The sequence below is a fragment of the Trichechus manatus genome, unplaced genomic scaffold (genome assembly GCF_000243295.1).
Source record: "Trichechus manatus latirostris isolate Lorelei unplaced genomic scaffold, TriManLat1.0 scaffold00091, whole genome shotgun sequence".
NCBI classification, from domain to species: Eukaryota; Metazoa; Chordata; class Mammalia; order Sirenia; family Trichechidae; genus Trichechus; species Trichechus manatus.
In genome coordinates, this window is record NW_004444027.1 from 6,237,882 (window position 1) to 6,259,850 (window position 21,969).

The window sequence follows — 21,969 nt, forward strand, 5'->3', positions numbered from 1 at the left end:
CAGCACTAAACTCATACCTATCAATAATTACACTGAATGTAAACGGACTTAATGCACCAATAAAGAGATGGAGAGTGGCAGATTGGATAAAAAAGCATGATCCATCTACATGCTGCCTACAAGAGACACACCTTAGACTTAAAGACACAAACAGGCTAAAACTCAAAGGATGGAAAAAAAAATTTCAAGCAAACAACACTCAAAAAAGAGCAGGAGTGGCAATATTGATCTCTGACAAAATAGACTTTAAAGTAAAATCCACCACAAAAGATAAGGAAGGGCACTATATAATGATAAAAGGGTCAATACACCAGGAGGACATAACTATAATAAATATTTATGCACCCAACAACAGGGCTCCAAAATACATAAAAAGCTAGAAATAGAGATACCGTATGATCCAGCTATCCCACCTCTAGGAATATATCATAGAGAAATAAGAGCTATCACATGAGTAGACATATGCACAGCCATGTTCACTGCAGCATTATCCACAATAGCAAAAAGACGGAAACAACCTAAGTGTCCATCAACAGATGAATGAATAAACAAACTATGGTACATACACACAATGGAATACTACACAACGACAAAGAACAATGATGAATCTACGAAACATCTCACAACATGGATGAATCTGGAGAGCACTATGCTGAGTGAAATATGTCCATCACAAAAGGACAAATATGGTTTGACACCACTATTATAAAAGCTCATGAAAAGGTTTCCACACAGAAAGAAACAATCTTTGATGGTTACAAGAGTGGCCAGGGAAAAACACTAAATAGACAATAGGTAAATAGTTACTTTGGTGAAGAGTAAGACAGTACACAATACTGGGGAAGTCAGCACAACTTGACAAAGACAAGGTCATGGAAGCTTCATAGACAAATCCAAACTCCCTGAGGGACTGAATTACTGGGCTGAGGGCTGGGGACCATGGTCTCGAGGGACATTTAGCTCAATTGGCATAACACAGTTTATAAAGAAAACGTTCCACATCCTACTTTGGTGAGTAGTGTCTGAGGTCTTCAAAGCTTGTGATGGCCATCTAAGATACTCCACTGGTCCCACTCCATCTGGAGCAAGGGAGAATGAAGAAAATGAAAGACACAAGGGAAAGATTAGTCCAAAGGACTAATGGACCACAACTACCAGAGCCTCCACCAGACTGAGTCCAGCACTAGCTGGTGCCCGGCTACCACTTCTGACTGCTCTGACAGGGATCATAATAGAGGGTCCCAGACAGAGCTGGAGAAAAAAGTAGAAAAACATTCTAACCCACAAAAAAAATCACCAGACTTACTGGTCTGAGAGAGACTGGAGAAACCCGAACAGTATGGACCCAGGACATCCTTTTAATTCAGTACTGAAGTAACTCCTGAGGTTCACCTTTCAGCTAAAGATTAGACAGGCCCATAAAACAAAGCGAGACTAAATGAGTACACCAGCCCAGGGGCAAGGACTAGAAGGCAAGAGGGGACAGGAAAGCTGGTAATGGGGAACCCAAGGTTGAGAAAGGGAGTGTTGACATGTCGTGGGGTTGGCAACCGATGTCACAAAACAATGTGTATTAATTGTTTAATGAGAAACTAATTTCAGTTAAAACACAATTAAAAAAATGCCAAATAAAAAGAAAAAAAAATTATATGATCCCACTTATATGAAATATCTAGAATAGGCAAATGTATGGAGACCAAAATTTATTAGTGGTTAGCAAGGGTGAGAGGGAAAGATGGAATCATTGCTTAGAAGGGACTGGGCTTCTGTTAAGGGTGATGGGAAAATCTGGGAACGAACAGTGGTAATGGCTACACAACATAATGAACATAATTACTGTCACTGAACTGTATATGCAGAAAATGTTGAAATGGGAAATGTTTTGTTTTATATATATATAGTCACAATTTAAAAAAAAAGTATAAACAGTAAAAGAAAAAACTGATAAGAGTTCATGAAAATTAAAAAGTTATGCTTCAAATGACATCATTAAGAAGTTAAAGAACAACCCACAAAATGGGAGAAAATATTTGCAAATCACATATCTGATAAGGGACTTACACCTAGAACAGATTTTTTAAAACTCTTAAACCTAAATAATAAAAAGAAATACAACCCAATTAAAAAATTGGCAAAGGATTTGAACAGATATTTCTCCAAAGAAGATACATGAATGGCCAGTAAGCACATGAAAATATGCTCACCTCATTAGGGAAATGCAAATCAAAACAATAATGATATACCACTTCATACCCACTAGGATGACTATAATCAAAAAGACAGACAATAACATGCGTTGGCAAAGATGTGGAGAAAGTGGATCCCTCGTACATTGCTGGTGGGAATGTACAATGGTGCAGCCACTCGAAAACAGTATGGAAATTCCTCAAAATGTTAAAACAGAGTTAATTCCTAGATATCTACTCAAGAAAAATGAAAATATACATGCATACAAACACTTGTTCAATAATAGTCACAGCAGCATTAATCACAGATGAATCTCAAAAACATTATGTGAAAGTAAAAGAAGCCAGTTATAAAAGACCACATATTGTATGATTCCATTTACGTTAAATGACCAGCACAGGCAAATTTAGAGTGACAGAAAGTAGACTGACGGTTGCCTAAGGCTGAGGGAGGAGGAGTGACTGCTAATGGGGTAACGTATATGTTCTAAAATAAGATTATGGTGATGGTTGCCCAACTCTATAAATATATAAAAAAACACTTTAAATGGGTAAAATTTATGGTATATATATCTCCATAAAGCCATGTTAAAAATTTGTTTGAACTTCTGGGACAAACTATTTCCTGAAGTCCTGCCCCTTAGTTTTTCTGAAAATGATGGTCTCTTTGCTTTTAAAATCTGCCACTCTATAATGAGAAAGAGTTGTAAGCCTGCAATGCATCTTAGATCATCTCATCCAGAGGTTCCCAACCCCCCGGGGCCAAGGAGCCCAGGAAGTCTTTAGAATAACTGAGAAAAACTGAGCAGCCTGTGTGCATCAGTGTTTGTAACCTCAGCAAACACATCAAATATAGCTGACTACTGTATTTCAAATGCAGACACTTCTGTGACTAAAAGAAAAGTGCACTGAAATTCATTGCCAAATTTATGTTAGCTTTTAATTACTGTCTTGGGTTTTTGAGAAGTTTCTGGAGGTTACAGATTTTATTCTTAAAGATTTTCTAGTGAAAATTCCTAATTTTCAAAAGTGGGGACACTGAGGCACAGAGAGGTAAAATGACTTACTGGCAGAGCCAGACACAAAGGCCAGCTCTCCTGGACCCAGACCAGTGCTTTTTCCAGTAGACCACATTTAGCATGCTAAGTTGCCTCCAATACCAAGCATCTGTTCCTAACAGGTTATCACTCACCTGAAGGTAAATCTAGCTCTACTCCAATCCATGTTCCCTCCTGAAAGTCAGTTGGCCCAATATATCTCACGATGCCCATTTTATTCGTGCCAACGGTAACATATTCTCCCTCTTTGAGCCACTCTGGGACTTCACTGGCTTCTTCAGAGTCTGATACAACCTCCAGTTTTTCCAAGTCCTGTGCCCCAGAGCTGCTGTCACCTGACCCTCCTGAGACTGGCTGCTCCACCTCAGTGCTAGAGGAACAGCTGGAGTCTCCACCAAGCATGCGAGTGAAAGATTTTAGCTCAGAGGTTCGCACCTTTTGGATTCTGAATGGAGATGTTGGAGCAGGTGACTGAGACAGGAGGTCAGGAGGAAACTGGGGTTTGGAGATGTCTAGCTCCAAGCTGGTAGCTGGCTTCATCTGATCCTTTGGGTTCCCTGGCTGCTTGCTGGCAGAGGAAACTTCTCCTACACTCTGCTGGCTGGGTGATTCCTTTGAGGGGGCAGAAGTGGGAAGATATGTTGGTATATCAATGGCAAGGGAAGCACTTGCCAGGTCTTTATTCTGCTTCGCAAAGGAAACCAATTCCTTGGGCTTTAATACACCATTGCTGTTGCACTGAGAAGTTTGCTTCGGTTGGACTGGCAGTGATGGGAGGCTGGTCTCATTCTCCAACGGGGTAGAAAGGTGGCTCTCTGCACATGAAACAGTAGATGGAAATGGAAGGTCAGTCTCAAGGGGGACTTGGCAGATGGGAGTTGGAGGGGAGCTGGGTGTGGCTTGAGCAGCAGCATCAAGGCCTGTGACCAGTGCATCTGACAGAGTTACTGTGGAAACGCTGTGGGAAAAGTAACCACTGGAGGTCTCACTCAGGGGGCTGGGAGGACCTTCTGGAACTTCTTGGGCCTGGCTGTTTGCAGGAAGTGGCTGCTGGGAAGGCACTTTAGCTGGTTTGTCATAGATCTTCACCACAGATGGAATCCGCACAGTCACTTCTGGTGCCTCACTAATTTCCACGTTCTCTCGGTGAGCCTGGAACTGGAAAGGTGAGAAGCATAAGTGTTTAGAATTTAAAGTTAAGGATTCATTTCCCAAAGAATTGAAAATGATTTTGTTGTTGTTAGTTGAAACATTATGGCTTTGACAATGAAAACAGCATGGCTTTGGAGTAAGACAGACACCAGTTCCACCACTTATTTCAATGTGACCTTGGCTTTTCACTGAATGACTACTGCAGTAAACAGGCACTGTATTGTGTACCAGAGGTAGAGCACTAAACAAAATGGACACAGTCCCTGCCACTTCTTGTTCTTTTTTTACCTTTTAAATAAAAAGAGACCCTAACCTCTACTACACAGAGTTAGTGTGATACAATAAGATCACACTACAGAGTGTGGCACATCCTCGTTGTACAGTATCATCTTAATTCCCTCAACATCCATTACCACCCTCCTGCCTTCCTTTACTCACACTACTAACTTTGCTCCCTTGGAAACACAGAAGCCCTGCCCACCACCAACTTCACAGGAGACTGTGAGAATCATTAAAAAAGCCAGAAGAGCACATTTCTTCTGCAAAATTTAAATGATGATCTCATCTGAGGATCTGAAAATGTTTTCGAACAGCTTTACCAGCTCACACACACAAAAAAATGGCCTTCAGGCTGCTGACTGACGGGACTTTACTCGGTGGGAGTCAGGCAGAAGGGCAGGAGAGAGGTTCCCGCCCTCCTCCTCCCTCCAGTCCTCAGCCCGTTCTCTAGTGAGATGCTTTCATTTGGGCTGCCTTTGAAGGCTGATTCCACTTTATGGGTCAGGGATACCTGTGATGCCTGGGAGACAGAGGCCAAGCGGTAAACAGCATCCAGGGAGGTGCAGAGAGTGAGGAATGGGACCCGACAGCCGGGGGTGGCTGCTCCCTCTCACATAACTCTGTCTGTGAATCACTCTGGCAGGACACATGCACAAAGCCCATATTTCATGTGGGAGGATGACGGCCATAGTTTATCCAAATCCCACTGATTCTGAGATGATGGCAAGGTGTTCTTTTATTTATAACCTAAGCCAGTTTAAGAAGCTGGCAGATTATCTTTCTAATCCTGATTCACAATGACAGGGGAAAAAGAGAAGGCAGGGACAGCAAACAGGGGTGGTGGGGTAGATCGAGGTGCCATTCAGAAAAAGAAATATGTTTTCCAGTATTTATGGAAAGATTATTTATATTACAGGAATGGTCATTTTCCATTTGAAATACAGGATTTATCTGAACTGGGAAACAGCTATGATCTATAAGTCTCTTACAGTTACTTGGTTTAACTCAGCAGTTTGATAAATCATGCATTTTCACGTGAATTGTCATTTATATTCCTGTTTCCAGAGGCCCGCCTTTCCCCAAAAGGCACTCTTTCAGGGATGAAATTAACTGCACCTCTTGAGAGTAACAGCTCATTTTTGTGATGGATGTTTAGGCTACAAAATTTACTAACTTCAATAGATCAATAACTGTCACCAGCATATACACTCTAAAAGATTAGGTGATCCTTCAATCATTTTTCTTTTGCAATTTGTACATTTTATTTATTCTTTTCTATTTTGTTTTTAATATCACTGGCCATGCAGAGAAGAATACACAAACCAAACTATTAAGAGACTAGAATCTGAACAATAAATATGGTCCTGAAATAGTACTGTTCCATAATCCCCTACTGGGTAAAACTCAGTCATGGTCATTTCAACAACTTCTCCATGCAGGCCCTATCCTAAGGAGTCTGTAGTCTAGAGAAATGCCTTATATTTACATGATATTATCCCATTTGCTTTCACGTGAATCCTTTGATGTAGGCCAGGAAGAATTATGATATTCATCTTACAAAGTGGCCCAGAGGGGTGAAAGGGTTTATCTAAGACACCCAGTAGGTGAAAACGAAGGGATTAGAGGTCAGATCTATAGAGACAACAAAGAGCAGATCAAAGATAACAGACAGCACTGACTGCAGCATTCTTTCCTACTGAGCCCTAATGCAGTCTCAGAACCCCTTCCATCATAGTACTCCAGGCAGCAGCTCCCACTTGACTGGAGTTGATATGTGAGTTAAAACTATTTACCATCTATGGATTATACACTAATCATTGACAGAGACATTTCGAAAGACTTCTGGGAAAGCCCAGCCTTGAGAATACCACCACATGAGCATAGAAGCTGCCCTGAGCTGCAGGTGCCCTCACCAGCAAGGGACTTGCTCTCACTCTCTCCCACTGGTCTTGGAGCTCAAGATCGAAATTCCTGCCTCAGCAAAATGACAAATACTACTTATGGAGGGAGGGGGGGGGCCACTTGCCACCCACCAACTTGTACTATCTACAATACATACCAAGGGTCTTTTAGGAATAAGTGGAATTCATGGAGGTCTAAATTTTCTTTCAAGCTGTTTGGCTTTTTTTTGTTGTTGTTGTTTTAATAAATAAAATTGTCCTATGAAGATACAGCATTTCCTGAGAAAATGCAAGCACAGTGGGAGAAAACAGATTTGCTATTCATAAGATTAGAAGTGCCGTTGATCTGTGGGAGATCTTAAGAGATTATTTTCTCTCCAGTTTAGCATTAGTCTTTTCATGTTGATATCATGAATCAGAATGAAATGTAAAACTGAGAATTAAGCAAAACACTTAGAATAAGGAGATCGTTCTGTTTATAGAAATCTCCTTTGCCTAGCAGTGGGCTATTAAAGCAGCAGACTACATTAGCAGTCAAGCATCTAAAAGTTTAGCAATCATATGATTAACAAGTTGAAAATAGAAAAGTGTAACAAGGAAAATATACAGGAAGAAGACAGTGACCTATATTATAGTTAATTATCAAAACAGTAACTTTAAAATAAAAAACTGCGGGTGTGGATGAAGCAATTATAGCACCAGGGCCACCCACTGTATGTGAGGCAGCCACCAGCAAAGGTGCCACCAGCGAACAGACAGACTTACCTCCTCCATCCGGGTCACCCCAATGTCCTGGAGGGTTGACTGCACCATGATTCGGGGCACAGGCTGAGAAAACAAGTCAAGAGGCAAGTAAAACAATGGGCTGGTAAAAGTAAAGGCTCAAGAGCAGAAGAGAGATCATTAGAGAATGCTGTCACTGAACAGACTGGAGAGTGAATCAGGAGGACTCACTAGAGGTGAATTTTTACAACTTTCAGGAATTCTCACAAGTCACTAACAATTAGCTGTGCAAGTGCGAGGGGCTACATACTACACAGGAGATATAAGAAATGAGCAAAGCAAGGGGCTTACCCCAGCTAGGGAAACCAGACACATGTTAAAAACAATAACATATATGGTGTATTTTTACATACTCTTATGCCCTCTCTCTACAATCATGTGCATGCAGATTAACCAAGGGGTGTACATATCAGTGTTACAGGAATTTATAGACAGAAGTGACTGAGACAAGAAAGATGAGGAAAGACTTTAGGCAGGAGATGGAATGCAAACCAAGCCTTGATGGCCAGGGAGAACTCATGGAACAAAAGGACTGGTGAAGTGTAGCCATAGGAAGTGAGCAGAGAATAAGCCAGTCTTGTGGGAGCACAATTCCAGGGCACAACACAGAGCAGGTGAGAATATATGGGAGGCCTTGGGTATCTGAAACTAAGCTAATTATGCAATGTAGAAAGATCACTACAGATATCTGAACAAAGAAAAAGAACTCAGGAAGACTGATCCTGCAGTTATTGTTAGGTGCTGTTGAGTCGGTTCTGACTTACAGTAACCCTATGTACAACAGAACAAAACAAAGCCCGGTCCTGCGCGATCATCACAATCATTGTCATGCTTGAGCCCACTGTTGCAGCCACTTTGTCAATCCATCTCCTTGAGGGTCTTCCTCCTTTTTTGATGACCCTCTAATTTACCAAGCATGATGTCCTTCTCTAGAACTGGTCCCTCCTGATAACACGTCCGAAGTATGTAAGATGTAGTCTCACCACCTTGCTTCTAAGGAGCATTCTGGTTGTACTTCTTCCAAGACAGACCTGTTCGTTCTTTTGGCAGTCCATGGTATATTCAATATTTTTTGCCAACACCACAATTTAAAGGCGTCAATTATTCTTTGGTCTTCCTTATTTATTGTCCAGCATTCGCATGCATATGATGCGACTGAAAATACCATGGCTTGGGTCAGGCCCACCTTAGTCTTCAAGGTGACATCTTTGCTTTTTAACACTTTAAAGAGGACTTTTGCAGCAGATTTGCCCATTGCAATGCGTCTTCTGATTTCCTGATTGCTGCTTCCATGGGTGTTGATTGTGGATCCAAGTAAAATGAAATCCTTGACAAATTCAATCTTTTCTCCCTTTATCATGATGTTGTTTATTGGTCCAGTTGTAAGGATTTTTGTTTTCTTTATGTTGAGGTGTAATCTATACTGAAGGCTGTGGTCTTTAATCTTCATCAGTAAGTGCTTCAGGTCCTCTTCACTTTCAGCAAGCAAGGTTGTGTCATCTGCATGATGCAGGTTGTTAAATAAGTCTTCCTCCAATCCTGATGCCACATTCTTCTCCATATAGTCCACCTTCTCGGATTATCTGCTCACATGCAGATTGAATAGGTATGGTGAAAGGATACAACCCTGACGCACACCTTTCCTGACTTTAAACCACACAGTATCCCCTTGTTCTGTTTTAACAACTGCCTCTTGATCTATGTACAGGTTCCTCATGAGCACAATTAAGTGTTCTGGAATTCCCATTCTTCGCAATGTTATCCATAATTTGTTATGATCCACACAGTCAAACGCCTTTGCATAGTTAATAAAACATAGGTAAAAATCTTTCTGGTATTCTCTGCTTTCAGCCAGGATCTATCTGACATCAGCAATGATATACCTGGTTCATACCCTCTTCTGAATCCAGCCTGAATTTCTGGCAGTTCCCTGTTGATATACTGCTGCAGCCGCTTTTGAATGATCTTCAGCAAAATTTTACTTGCGCGTGATATTAACGATATTGTTCAATAATTTCTACATTCGGATGGATCACCTTTCTTGGGAATAGGCATAAACATGGATCTCTTCCTGTTGGTTGGCCAGGTAGCTGTCTTCCAAATTTCTTGGCATAGACAAGTAAGCATTTCCAGCGCTGCATCCGTTTGTTGAAACATCTCAATTGATATTCCTTCAATTCCTGGAGCCTTGTTTTTCACCAATGCCTTCACTGCAGCTTGGACGTCTTCCTTTAGTACCATCAGTTCCTGATCATATGCTAAGTCTTGAAATGGCTGAATGTCAGTCAACTCTTTTTGGTATAATGACTCTGTGTATTCCTCCTTCCATCTTCTTTTGATGCTTCCTGGGTCGTTTAGTATTTTCCCTATAGAATCCTTCACTATTGCAACTCGAGGCTTGAAGTTTTTCTTCAGTTTTTTCAGCTTGAGAAATGCCAAGTGTGTTCTTCTCTTTGGGTTTTCTATCTCCAGCTCTTTGCACATGTCATTATAATACTTTACTTTGTCTTTTTGAGCCACCCTTTGAAATCTGTTCAGTTCTTTTACTTCATCATTTCTTCCTTTTGTTTTAGCTACTCAACATTCAAGAGCAAGTTTCAGAGTCTCTTCTGACATCCATTTTGGTCTTTTGTTTCTTTCTTGTCTTTTTAACGATCTCTTGCTTTCTTCATGTATGATGTCCTTGATGTCATTCCACAACTCATCTGGTCTTTGGTCATTAGTGTTCAATGTGTCAAATCTATTCTTGAGATAGTCTCTAAATTCAGGTGGGATATACTCAAGGTCGTACTTTGGCTCCCATGGACTTGTTCTAATTTTCTTCCATTTCGACTTGAACTTGCATATGAGCAACTGATGACCTGTTCCACAGTCGGCCCTTGGCCTTGTTCTGACTGATGATATTGAGCTTTTCCATTGTCTCTTTCCACAGATTAGTGAATTTGATTACTGTGTATTCCATCTGGCGAGGTCCATGTGTATAGTCGGCGTTTATGTTGGTGAAAAAAGGTATTTACAATGAAGAAGTCGCTGGTCTTGCAAAATTCTATCATGCGATCTCCAGCATCATTTCTATCACCAAGGCCATATTTTCTAACTATCGATCCTTCTTCTTTGTTTCCAACTTCTGCATTCCAATCACCAGTAATTATCAATGCATCCTGATTGCACGTTCGATCAATTTCAGACTACAGAAGTTAGTAAAAATCTTCAATTTCTTCATCTTTGGCCTTAGTGGTTGGTAAGTAAATTTGAATAACAGTCGTATTAACTGGTCTTCCTTGTACGCGTATGGATATTATCCTATCAATGACAGCATGGTACTTTAGGGTAGATCTTGAAATGTTCTTTTTGACGACGAATGCAACGCCACTCCTCAAGCTGTCATTCTCAGCATAGTAGACCATAAGATTGTCTGACTCATAATGGCCAATACCAGTCCAGTTCAGCTCACTAATGCCTAGGATAGTGGTGTTTATGCTTTCCATTTCATTTTTTATTATTTCCAATTTTCCTAGATTCATACTTTGTACATTCCACATTCCGATTATTAATGGATGTTTGCTGTTTCTTCTCATTTTGAGTCATGCCACATCAGCAAATGAAGATCCTGAAAGCTTCACTCCATCCATGTCATTAAGGTCGACTACTTTGAAGAGGCAGCTCTTCCCCAGTCATCTTCTGAGTGACTTCCAACCTGGGGGGCTCATCTTCCGGCACTATGTCAGACAATATTCCACTGCTATTCATAAGGTTTTCACTGGCTAATTCTTTTAGAAGTAGACTGCTGGGTCCTTCTTCCTAGTCTATCTTAGTCTGGAAGCTCAGCTGAAACCTGTCTGCCATGGGTGACCCTGCTGATATCTGAATACTGGTAGCATAGATCCAGCATCATAGCAACACGCAAGCCCCCACAGTACAACAAACTGACAGACACGTGGGGGGATCCTGCAGTAGAATGCAAATTTATTAGGAAAATATTTAAAGACTAAGGCAGGCAAATCGGTAAAGAAACTCCAGCAACAAAGCAAGTACAAGGTGATAAGAGCTTGAATTAATGGATGCAAGCAATGACAAAAGAATGAAGGGAGATAAGACGACTTTGCTACTTACGGACATGTGGTTCAAAGAACATTTTAAAAAGTTAAAATTAAAAAAAAAAAAAAATATAATTAGAGCCAGGGTAAGGAAAAGGGAAGTCAAAGGAAGAACCTAGTTTGTAACTGTGAAGGAAAAGAAATAATTCATTTTGTAGCTGCTGAGTTAAAAATGTCAGTTGGACATAGAAGAAGACATGATTATCTATGGAAGAAACTGAGAATCTGTCACTTCGGCCTTTATTCCCTCAACCAATCTTTGGCTCCTTACCAGGTCTCCCTTTTCCAATGCAGGAGTCTGGGCCTACCCTCTGTGTACTGGGTTGACTGGTGTTCTCCTAAAATTCGTATCTACCCCGAACCTCAGACTGTGACATTATTTGGAAATACGGTCTTTGCAGATGTAATCTTAAGATGAGGTCATACTGGATTAGAGTGGGCCCTAAATCCATGACTGGTCTCCTTATAAGAAGAGAGAAGGAGGACACACACAGGAAGAAAAAGGTCATGTGATGATGGAGGCAGAGACTCAAGTGATGCAACTACAAGCCAAGCAAAGCCAAGAATTCCCTGAAACCACCAGAAGCTAGGAAAAGGCAAACAAGGATTCTTCCCTAGAGCCTTCAGAGAAGGTGCAGCCCTGCTGACACCTTAATTTTAGACTTCTATCCTCCAGAACTGTGAGAGAATACATTTCTCTTGTTTCAGCCACCAAGTTTATGGTACTTTGTTGTAGCATTCCTAGGAAACTTGTTAGGTGCCATCGAGTTGGTTCCGACTCATTGTGACCCTGTGTACAATGGAACGAAACACTGCCCAGTCCTGTGGCATCCTCACAATCGTTGCTGTTTGACCCCATTGTTGAAGCCCCTGTGTCAATCAATCTTGTTGAGGGTCTTCCTCTTTTTTGCTGACCATCTACTTTACCAAGCATGATGTCCTTCTCCAAGGCCTGGTCTCTCCTGATAACATGTCCAAAGTCCATGAGATGGACTCGCACTATCCTCGCTTCTAAGGAGCATTATGGCTGTACTTCTTCCAAGACAGATTTGTTCATTCTTCTGGCAGTCCACGACATATTCAATATTCTTCTCCAACACCATAATTCAAAGGCATAGTACACTCTGTATGTTCCCCTTTAAAGAGGGCTCCATCCCAGTATATCAAATACTTATTCCTTGTCCTCTCCAACAGAAGGAGTCAAAACTGGGTATCTGAATTTGCTTCTGGAACAGGATAAGCTTCTTTCCTCTTGTTCATCCCAAGGGAACAAGAGCTTGCTGCTGATCTATTATCTAATTTAAAATTCCTAGTGACTTAGATTCCATATCCATGAAGTTTCCCTTCTCTGCCCTGAACACTCTAGTTCCTTCCAGTTCCTGTGGCGTATATGAGTGCCTGAGGCTCTATGCATGCAATCAACGCTCTCCAGACAGAGTCTACAGGCACTAAGTCTGGACCACCAAAGTCTTGCTTCCTACCGGGGGCACCAAATCTTAATTTAAGGGAGAAGCACCCACTAGGAACAAGACAGCCCATATAGCTAGGGGTTAACCTGAGTTCACATGCACCAGATATCCTCGTTTTTGTCAATGGTACTACTATAACCACCCATGGTTTAGGTGCTGCTTTTGGGAGAAAAGTACTATAGGTGATTAATTTGGGTAAAGGTGAAAGAACAGTGATAGGATTTTAGGCAAGGCACAGAGAACAGTTAAGTAGGAAACAAAGAAGATTAGGTCAAAAAAGACAGAAGAACCACGGAGATAAAGTAAACACTTTACCCACAAACTCTGGAGAGTTACTAGAGGTTTTTAAGGCAAGGGAGAGCTAGGATCAAAGGTGTGTTTTAGACAGACAATGCGAGTGGGCATAAGGAGAAGGGAAATGAGAAAGGATGCCCTGGTGGAAGCAAGGCCATTCACATGATAAAGCCTTGAGCTACAAGGCCCTCCAGTCTCCACCTCAACTCCCCAACAAGAGTAGGTTCTTTCTCTTCAACTGCCTTGGTACATTATCCCTTCCACCTCTGTTACAGCACTTACAGCATTCTCCCTCGCATACCTTCTCTATTTCCCTACTCTACTGTGAATTCCTTGAGAATGGAGATATTTTCAAACATGTATCCTCCATTCTTCCACACAGTTCTTGAATATAGGGACTGCCATCTATATTTTATTTTTCCCCACAATATCTAAAAAACCAAAACCAAACCCATTGCATCAAGTCGATTCTGACTCATAGCGACCCTGCAGGACAGAGTAGAAATGCCCCCACACGGTTTCCAAGGAGCAAGTGGTGGATTCAAACTGCCAACCTCTTGGTTAACAGCCGTAGCTCTTAACCACTTTGCCACCAGGGCTCCATAATATCGAAAGTACCCCACAAATGATAAGATATCCGAAATATATTTCTTAGTAGAGGCAGAAAAAAAGTATTTTAAGCTCAAGCTCCAAAATACTTATATTCTTCAGATAAATCTCATTTAATAGAGACAAGACCTGGGAATAATTTCCATACTAAGATGAAGCTTACCTCATTAAAGCATAAAAATGTAAAAAGCCCACCAAGGATGGAACTATAACGACCTAGGATGAAACCTGTTCTAAAATGATATGATTCTTGCCCTCTTAAAGAGAATACAGAAACATAATTTATGACTCAGAATAATTAGAGAAATCGAATAGATGCTTAATAAACATTTGTTGAAATGAATTAAAAAGAGTGACTGCTACTCTAAGCTGGATCCAGGGCAAACCACAGGGCTTCCTGATACCCACAGCTCTTTGGCCCTGACTTCACTGGCTCCAGACAACTAAGTTTAAGTTTTCAGGTCTACCTCTCACAGACTTCCTGCCTCCTCCCTCCCTATAGGTAACCACTTCTCACTGTCTCCTGTCTCCTCCCTCCCTATCAGTGACCACTTCTCACTGTTTCCAGTCTCCTCTCTCACTGGCAGCAACTACTTCTTGATCAGGCAACATAAAGAAGCCCACCCCAACCCCACCATTCAGATGAATTGTGAATGAGGAAACTGGTTGATTAGACATTTCTGAAATTGTCAAAAACTGTTGAAAATAAGATTAGATCAGTTTTGAGTTGGTCTGAATGCAATGTCAGATGCTTTTACCATAGCTACTTCTATGGTTCCAACATTAGTAACTTCATGGTGCCTCCCTAGGTAGCGGTGGTGGCCAGATAAAAAACTCTGGATAAGTGAGGTTACTTTTAATAGGATAAGAGGTGGATACTTCTCCAACAGAGGACATTTAAAAGGTACATGCTAAAGAGAAGGGGATAGAGATGACACAAGACTGATTGTGTATTCATTTTTACTGAAGCTAGGTAATGAGTACCTATGTATTCATTATACCATTTTTTCTACTGTTGCCTATTTCAGTTTTTTTGCTTAATAAAAAATTTTAAATATATGCCATTAAAGTAGAAGATCTTAACTGGATGGGATTTCTAAGCTTTTAATATCTTGCAAGAATAAAGACCACTACAGAGGAAAAGCTAAACAAAGTACCAGATCAGATGACATTTTTCCAAAGGTGGACAGAAAAAACTCAAGTCACTCATTAAAATAGTGTCCTATATGAAGAGGATCCACCACTCATTTGTCAGTTTGTTATACTGTTCTGGCTTGCAAGTTGCTTGATGCTGGAAGCTATGCCACTGGTATTTAAGATACCAGCAAGGTCACCCGTGGTGGACAGGTTTCAGTGGAGCTTCCAACCTAAGACTAGGAAGAAAGGCCTGGTGATTTACTTCAGAAAATTGGCCAATGAAAACTTTATAGATCACAGCAGAACACTCTTCAACTTGCTTGCTTTGGACAGGTCATCAGGAGAGACAAATCGCTAAAGGAGTACATCATGTTTGTCGAAGTAGAGGGCCAGTGAGGGCTAAGGGAGACCCGTGGTGAGATGGACTGACACAATAGCTATAACAATAAACTCAAAACATGCCAATGCCAGCAATCATGAGGATGACACAGGACCAGGCAACATTTTGTTGTTTTACATAATGTTGCTGTAAGTCAGAGTTGACTCAACAACAGCCATCTATGAAGAAGAAAAGTGAGGTTCTCTCAATGTATAAATTTAGTTAATGTCACAAAACAATGTGTATTAATTGTTTAATGAGAAACTAATTTGCTCTGTAAACCTTTATCTAAAGCACAAAAAAAAATTTTTTTTAAGTGAGGTTCTGACTCTCAATGTATACATTTAAAGATTTATCAATCCTCACAATGTACAAGGCATTGGCTGTAGGGAACACAAATATTAGAAAGACATGGGCTTTGGTCTCAATAAGCTGAAAATCTAGTTTGGAGGAGGGACATGTATGCAAATAACAAAAATATAAAAGAATATAACAAATATTAGAATGGAAGGTTCAAAAGCAGAGAGAATTCAGAGGTGTAAAGGATCACTAGTAGAATGAGGTAATTTCATTTTGAGACAGGCCTTGGAGAATGATATTTTCCCAAGGTAGCGATGCAAGTAAAAGGAACACTTCAATATAAAGAGTGGCATGTTGAAGGCAGGATGGCGAAAGAGCCATTCTTTGTATTTGAAGTGTTCTCTCTACTCACATCTCTACCTTGTGAAAAGTAACTCATTCTTCCAGGTCTTGGGGAAGAAAGAGTGATCTAGCCTGATCAGCACTGGGTAGAGAAAAGAAAGGTTAGAACCACATGGAGGAGGCCATGTGAGCTTATGGTTGATTTTCACAGAAAATAAAGAGCTATCAACTGAATAAAGCTGCACTAAGAACTATGCTTCCAGAAGATTAGTCCTTAGATAGATGAGATACTAAACTTAGGGAGACCAATTAAGAACTTACTTCAATGGTTCAGTGGAGAGTTACCAAGAGTCGGAACTTGGATAATAAGAGGAAAAGAAAACAGAAATTAAAGTTGAGTGATATGAAGGATATTATTTGATACTTGGAAACAATTGGCTGTGGAGGCTGAAGAAATACAGTGTCAAAGCTGACTCCTAGTAAGTACAGATGATAGGGACAAATGTAGATGGTGACATTAGCAAAAAAGGTGTGAGTGCCTGTATGTGCACCTATGCATATGTGTGCATGCACAAGTGCAGAGGAGGGAGTACTGAGCTTATTGTATTTGAAAACGGTCTGTGATGAATTCAGCAATCTTACTAAGGGTACCAAAAATACCTACAAAGTATACTTAAATCTTAAGGGTGTCATTTGTCCTTCACACATAATAAGTCAAATTTCCAAATGTGTATTGTTTGCATTTTAATGCTCCTTTACATATCCCCTGAGCAGGCAGTTGCCTCATATTTCAGGAGCTCAAAACATTTCAGATCATAAATTCAATAATCGTTAAAACACATCTGGTAACTATTAATAAAAATGACTGCAAAGTATTTTGCAACTATAAATGTTAAGGAAAAGTCCCATGAGGTAAGTAAATATAATTATCCACGTTTCATACTACAGAAACCAAGGCTCAGAGAGAATTTACCAAATGGTTAAATGCATTCAGGTTGCCCAGTGAGTTAGTGATAGAGATAGAAAAGGACTGAGTTCTCAAGTGCCAGCTGACCCTGCAATCTTCTGGGTCATGCTGTCTACTAAGCATTGCTAAAACCTAACTGATGAGAGGTTATAGGCAACAAAACCGCTTAGAAACATTCCAGGGAAAAGGTGACGGTTACTTTTCATATCATATCTAGTAATTTTTTCTTAACTCTGGCCTTCACATGCCACATGAGTATAGGTTATAATAGTTCAGAATTTTATGACCATGCATACAAGCGATTTTGGAGACCCCTTTGCCTATAAGAATAAAGCTTAAACCCCTTAGTGTGACATATAAGACCCTCACTTCTCCATGAGGTTGCACTCTTCTCTTGCTCATCATATTACAGCACTCTGAATTCCCTGGATACACTGCTTTTCCAGACCTTTCCTCGTGCTGTTCCTTCCCTTAAGGAATCATGTTCTGCCTGGCGAATTTGTATTCAAATGATCAAGAATGATCTAATGTTCCTGATACTGCAGACAAAAATGCCCACTCCCTTCACTGTTTCACCCCAGACATACAGGTTTCAGCGTCTATAACATCTTCCTCTACTTGCTTATTTAGCTGTTTATGTATCTATAAGGGAGATTCTCTAAACTGCAAGCTCTCTGAAGGGTAGAGAGTATATCTTATTCATCTCTGTATTTCCAGATACAAAACACTAACTTAATGTTTATAGAATGAATAATCAAATAAATGAATGAGTTACTTAAAATGTGACACAAAGAAGGTTGAACTGTATAGACAAAGTTACAGAGATTTGGAAAAGAGGAGATATTCTAAAATTTGGGCATAGGAATATGTAGATGGGGAACAGAGGTAGAGGTTAAAAGAAAAAAAAAGTAATCATTTTGTTCAAAAAATTCCACAATACTGGATTTCTTTTGCATTTTTTCCTGTTTAAAAATAAGTGTCTCCTAATAATCACCCCTTACCCTGATTTGATAAATTCTTAAATGTCTTTTTCTAATAGAGGCTAAGTTAATTGATCCCCTAAGTCTTTTTTTCTTTTGTTAACAACTCTGACCAGTGATTTAAATCCAGATACAGGAAACTACTTTTTAAAGGAATGTACAAGATGTAAGATTTATTTTTTGCTACAAATAAGTAGTAGTGAACTTCTACTTTTCCTCCTGCTAAAGTAGGAAATACACAAGAAATAAAAACAAGCAGTTTTTTTGAAAGCGTTCTGATAAAAGTAACAATGTATAAAATTTAAATCTGTCAAGTAGATTCAGAACTGTGCTCCACAGGACTTTCAATGGCTGATTTTTCAGAAGTAGATGGCCGGGCCTATCTTCCAAGCTGCCTCTGGGTAGACTAGAACCTCCAACCTTTCAGTTAGCAGCTGAGTGCATTAACTATTTGCAACATCCAGAAACTTCTGAATAAAATGCATAATTTCCTAAAGATCAAGCTCAGCAATAACCTAATGATATGAGCATATATTTTTAAAGGATATATTAGTCAAAGCAAGGGTGGTTAGCCTGGAAGATGGAAAATGGAGAGTCACAGGAGAAAAAGCTGACAGTAAGCATCTAGCACTGGTCTAGTCACTGATTCACCCATCAACCTCCCCCTGCTCATGGAGTGGCCTTATGGTTTATACACTGGCTTTCCAGGGTGGTCTGGACAGTGTGTTAGCCATAATGATGTCAGCATTTTTGTCCATCTGGCAGTTATAGTTCTCATTTTAACTGGGTAACTCTGTATTCTAATCGATACATCAGTCCTTTGTGTAAACGTGATCATCTCTGGGACTGCACATCTGAAAATTAAATCCTGGAATGTGGTGATCCAGTCCGGATGAATTCTCTAAGCAGTACCACTCAGAAAAGTTTACTGGTTGGCCACCAGCTGGTCCCCACTAGAGACACCCTTTTCTAACCTACCACATGCCCCGTTCAATCAGTGACATTAAACATTAATGTGTGTCAAGCATGGGAAGGTGACTTCATATTTCTGACCAATATTAAAATCTCCCATGAGGTTCTTAGGTACTTGAATAGAGGCTTCCAGTTTTATCTTCCTCAAATCCACCCTCCAAACTGAAGCCAGAGTGAGCCTTCCAAAATATAAAACTGACAATGTCATACCCTGCTTTAAGGATTTCAATGATTTCCTGTTATCCATAGATAAAATTTTTAGATAGGAATAGGCAAGAAAAGGAAACATGGATATGTACTGCTCATGTATTTCCATAACTTGTCCAGTCTCTCCTTCAAATATTTTACTGATTGATTCACACATTCTACAAATAGAATCACCTGCTTATTTTTAAATCAAATTCAGCAGAAATCTCTCAGATCACATGTGTGCATTAAATTTTGCTTTTTGAATATAAATCTCAGTTCTTAGGTTACCACATCATCTCCATATCGCAGGTTGTTAATAAGTCTTCCTCCAATCCTGATAACACATTCTTCTTCATATAGTCCAGCTTCTCGGGTTATTTGCTCAGCATACAGATTGAATAAGTATGGGGAAAGGATACAGTCCTGAAGCACACCTTTTCTGATTTCAAACCACACAGTATACCCTTGTTCTGTCTGAATGACTGCCTCTTGGTCGATGTACAGGTTTTGCATGAGCACAGTTAAGTGTTCTGGAAATCCCATTCTTTGCAATGTTATCCATAATTTGTTATGATCCACAAAGTCAAATGCCTTTACACAGTCAATCAAACACAGGTAAACATCTTTCTGGAATTCTCTGCTTCCAGCCAAGATCCAACAGACATCAGCAATGATATCCTTCAATTCATGACCTTTTCTGAATACAGCCTGAAATTCTGACAGTTCTCTGCCAATGTACTGCTGCAACTGTTTCTGAATTATTTTCAGCAAAATATTACTTGCGTGTGATATTAATGACATTGTTCAATAATTTCTGCATTCCATTGGATCACTTTTCTTTGGAATGGGCACAAATATGGATCTCTTCCAGTTGGCTGGCCAATTAGCTGTCTTCCAAATTTCTTGACATAGACAAATAAGCAGCTCCAGCACTGCATCCATTTGTTAAACATCTCAATTGGTATTCCATCAATTCCTGGAGACTTGTTTTTCACCAATGCCTTCGGTTCAGCTTAGACTTCTTCTTTCAGTACCATTGGTTCTTGATCACATGCTACCTCCTGAAATGGTTTATTATCGACCAATTCTTTTTGGTACAGTGACTCTGTATATTCCTTCCATCTTCTTTTGATGCTCCCTGCATCATTCAATATTTTCCCCATAGAATCCTTCACTATTGCAACTCGAGGCTTGAATTTTTTGTTCAGTTCTTTCAGCTTGAGAAATTGCCAAGCATGTTCTTCCCTTTTGGTTTTCTAACTCTAGGTCTTTCCACATTTCATTATAATACTTTACTTTGTCTTCTTGAGCTTGCTGAAAGTAAAGAGGTCTTAAAGCACTTACTGATGAGATCAAAGACTACAGCCTTCAGTATGGATTACGCCGCAACATAAAGAAAACAGAAATCCTCACAACTGGAATAAGCAACATTATGACAAATAGAGAAAATTTTGAAGTTGTCAAGGATTTCATTTTACTTGGATCCACAGCAACTATGGAAGCAGCAGTCAAGAAGATCAAATGACATATTGCATTGGGCAAATCTGAGGCAAAAGACCTCTTTATTTAAAGTGTTAAAAAGCAAAAATGTCACTTTGAGAAGTAAGGTGTGCCTGACCCTAGCCGTGGTATCTTCAATTGCCTCATATGCATGCAAAAGCTGGACAATGAATCAGGAAGACCAAAGAATTGACTCATTTTTATATTTTTAATGGCTGGAAAAAAAAATCGAACAATATTTTGTGACATAAAATTCAACTTTCAGAGTCTGTAAATAAAATTTTATTGGAACACAGCCACACTCAGGCATTTACGTATTATCTATGGCTGCTTTCACGCTATAACAGCAAGCTAAGTAGTTCTGACAAAAACTATATGGACCACAAAACTAAAATATTGACTATTTAGACATTTACAAAAAAAGTTTGCAGCCTGAGGTTTAGAGAAACATACAAAAGTATACAACGCCAGTTCCTGAAAACTGACTGGCAGAATGAGATCTCTTCAATCAGCCTCTACACTGCCTCAGAAACTCTTCTATCTGCTGGAGTGAATTTCAATAATTCATTGTTTTCCAGATCAGCTACTAAACCTGGTTCTGAAGACAACTTTGTGAACTTAGTATTTCCAAGTAAGTCAATACAGGATCTCTACATTTCTGGGTCAAAGCCAGATGGCAACATGCTATGATTTTGGAAAATTAAAATAAATGTAACTCTTCTAACAATAGTAAGAATGCTTAGGAATTCATCACTAAAGCAATTTAACAGAAATAATTTGCATTGAATTAAAAATAAAAAAATCTGTGCTCCAAAAGGCCTGTGCAAACTTTCCTAATTTGAGAAAAAGTGAATGTAGCATACCATATACACATATATTTACTATGTGAGATATAAATTAGAGGGGAAAAAATGCTCATACATATTAAATTTAAAATAACCTGAAAGATTAAGGAAAACTGAAGACTAGAAAAGAAGACATAGATCCTTTTTCTTCTTTTATTTAGTTAAGATGATGAAACCTTACTCAAAATGCAAGGATAAGCATTTATATAGTTCCTTCCATCAAGGAAGTTCATGTGTGACTAACCTAAATAGTACAAGGCGAGAACTAGTAGTTGTGTTTGTTTTTTCCCATTTTATATATGGAGGAATCCGTGTAATGAAAGATGGACTAACTATGCAAGCATGTTTTCAATTAGTACCAGAGATGTGCAGAGGATTGATCTCTCTATCCAAGGCTTTGTCCACATAGAACACTTGAAGCTATGTGGAAGTGGAGAAAAATATTCACATGGTTGATAAGGCAGTCCTAACTAAACCAGGCTACTGAAAAAGAGAAACACTGAAATAAAGACAGGCTGGAAATGTGACTG

General features: G+C 39.7%; 1 protein-coding gene across 1 annotated transcript in view; it reads right to left on the reverse strand.

The window, feature by feature from the left end:
* The window catches only part of KIF13B (kinesin family member 13B), a 335,996-nt gene that overhangs the window by 16,366 nt on the left and 297,661 nt on the right, over window positions 1-21,969 (reverse strand). The window contains exons 38-39 of the mRNA XM_023736742.1: window positions 7,342-7,404; window positions 3,379-4,402 (exon numbers count right to left, since the gene is read on the reverse strand). Of these exons, the coding sequence (XP_023592510.1) occupies window positions 3,379-4,402; window positions 7,342-7,404 (1,087 nt within the window). The remainder of the gene's footprint in view (window positions 1-3,378; window positions 4,403-7,341; window positions 7,405-21,969) is intronic.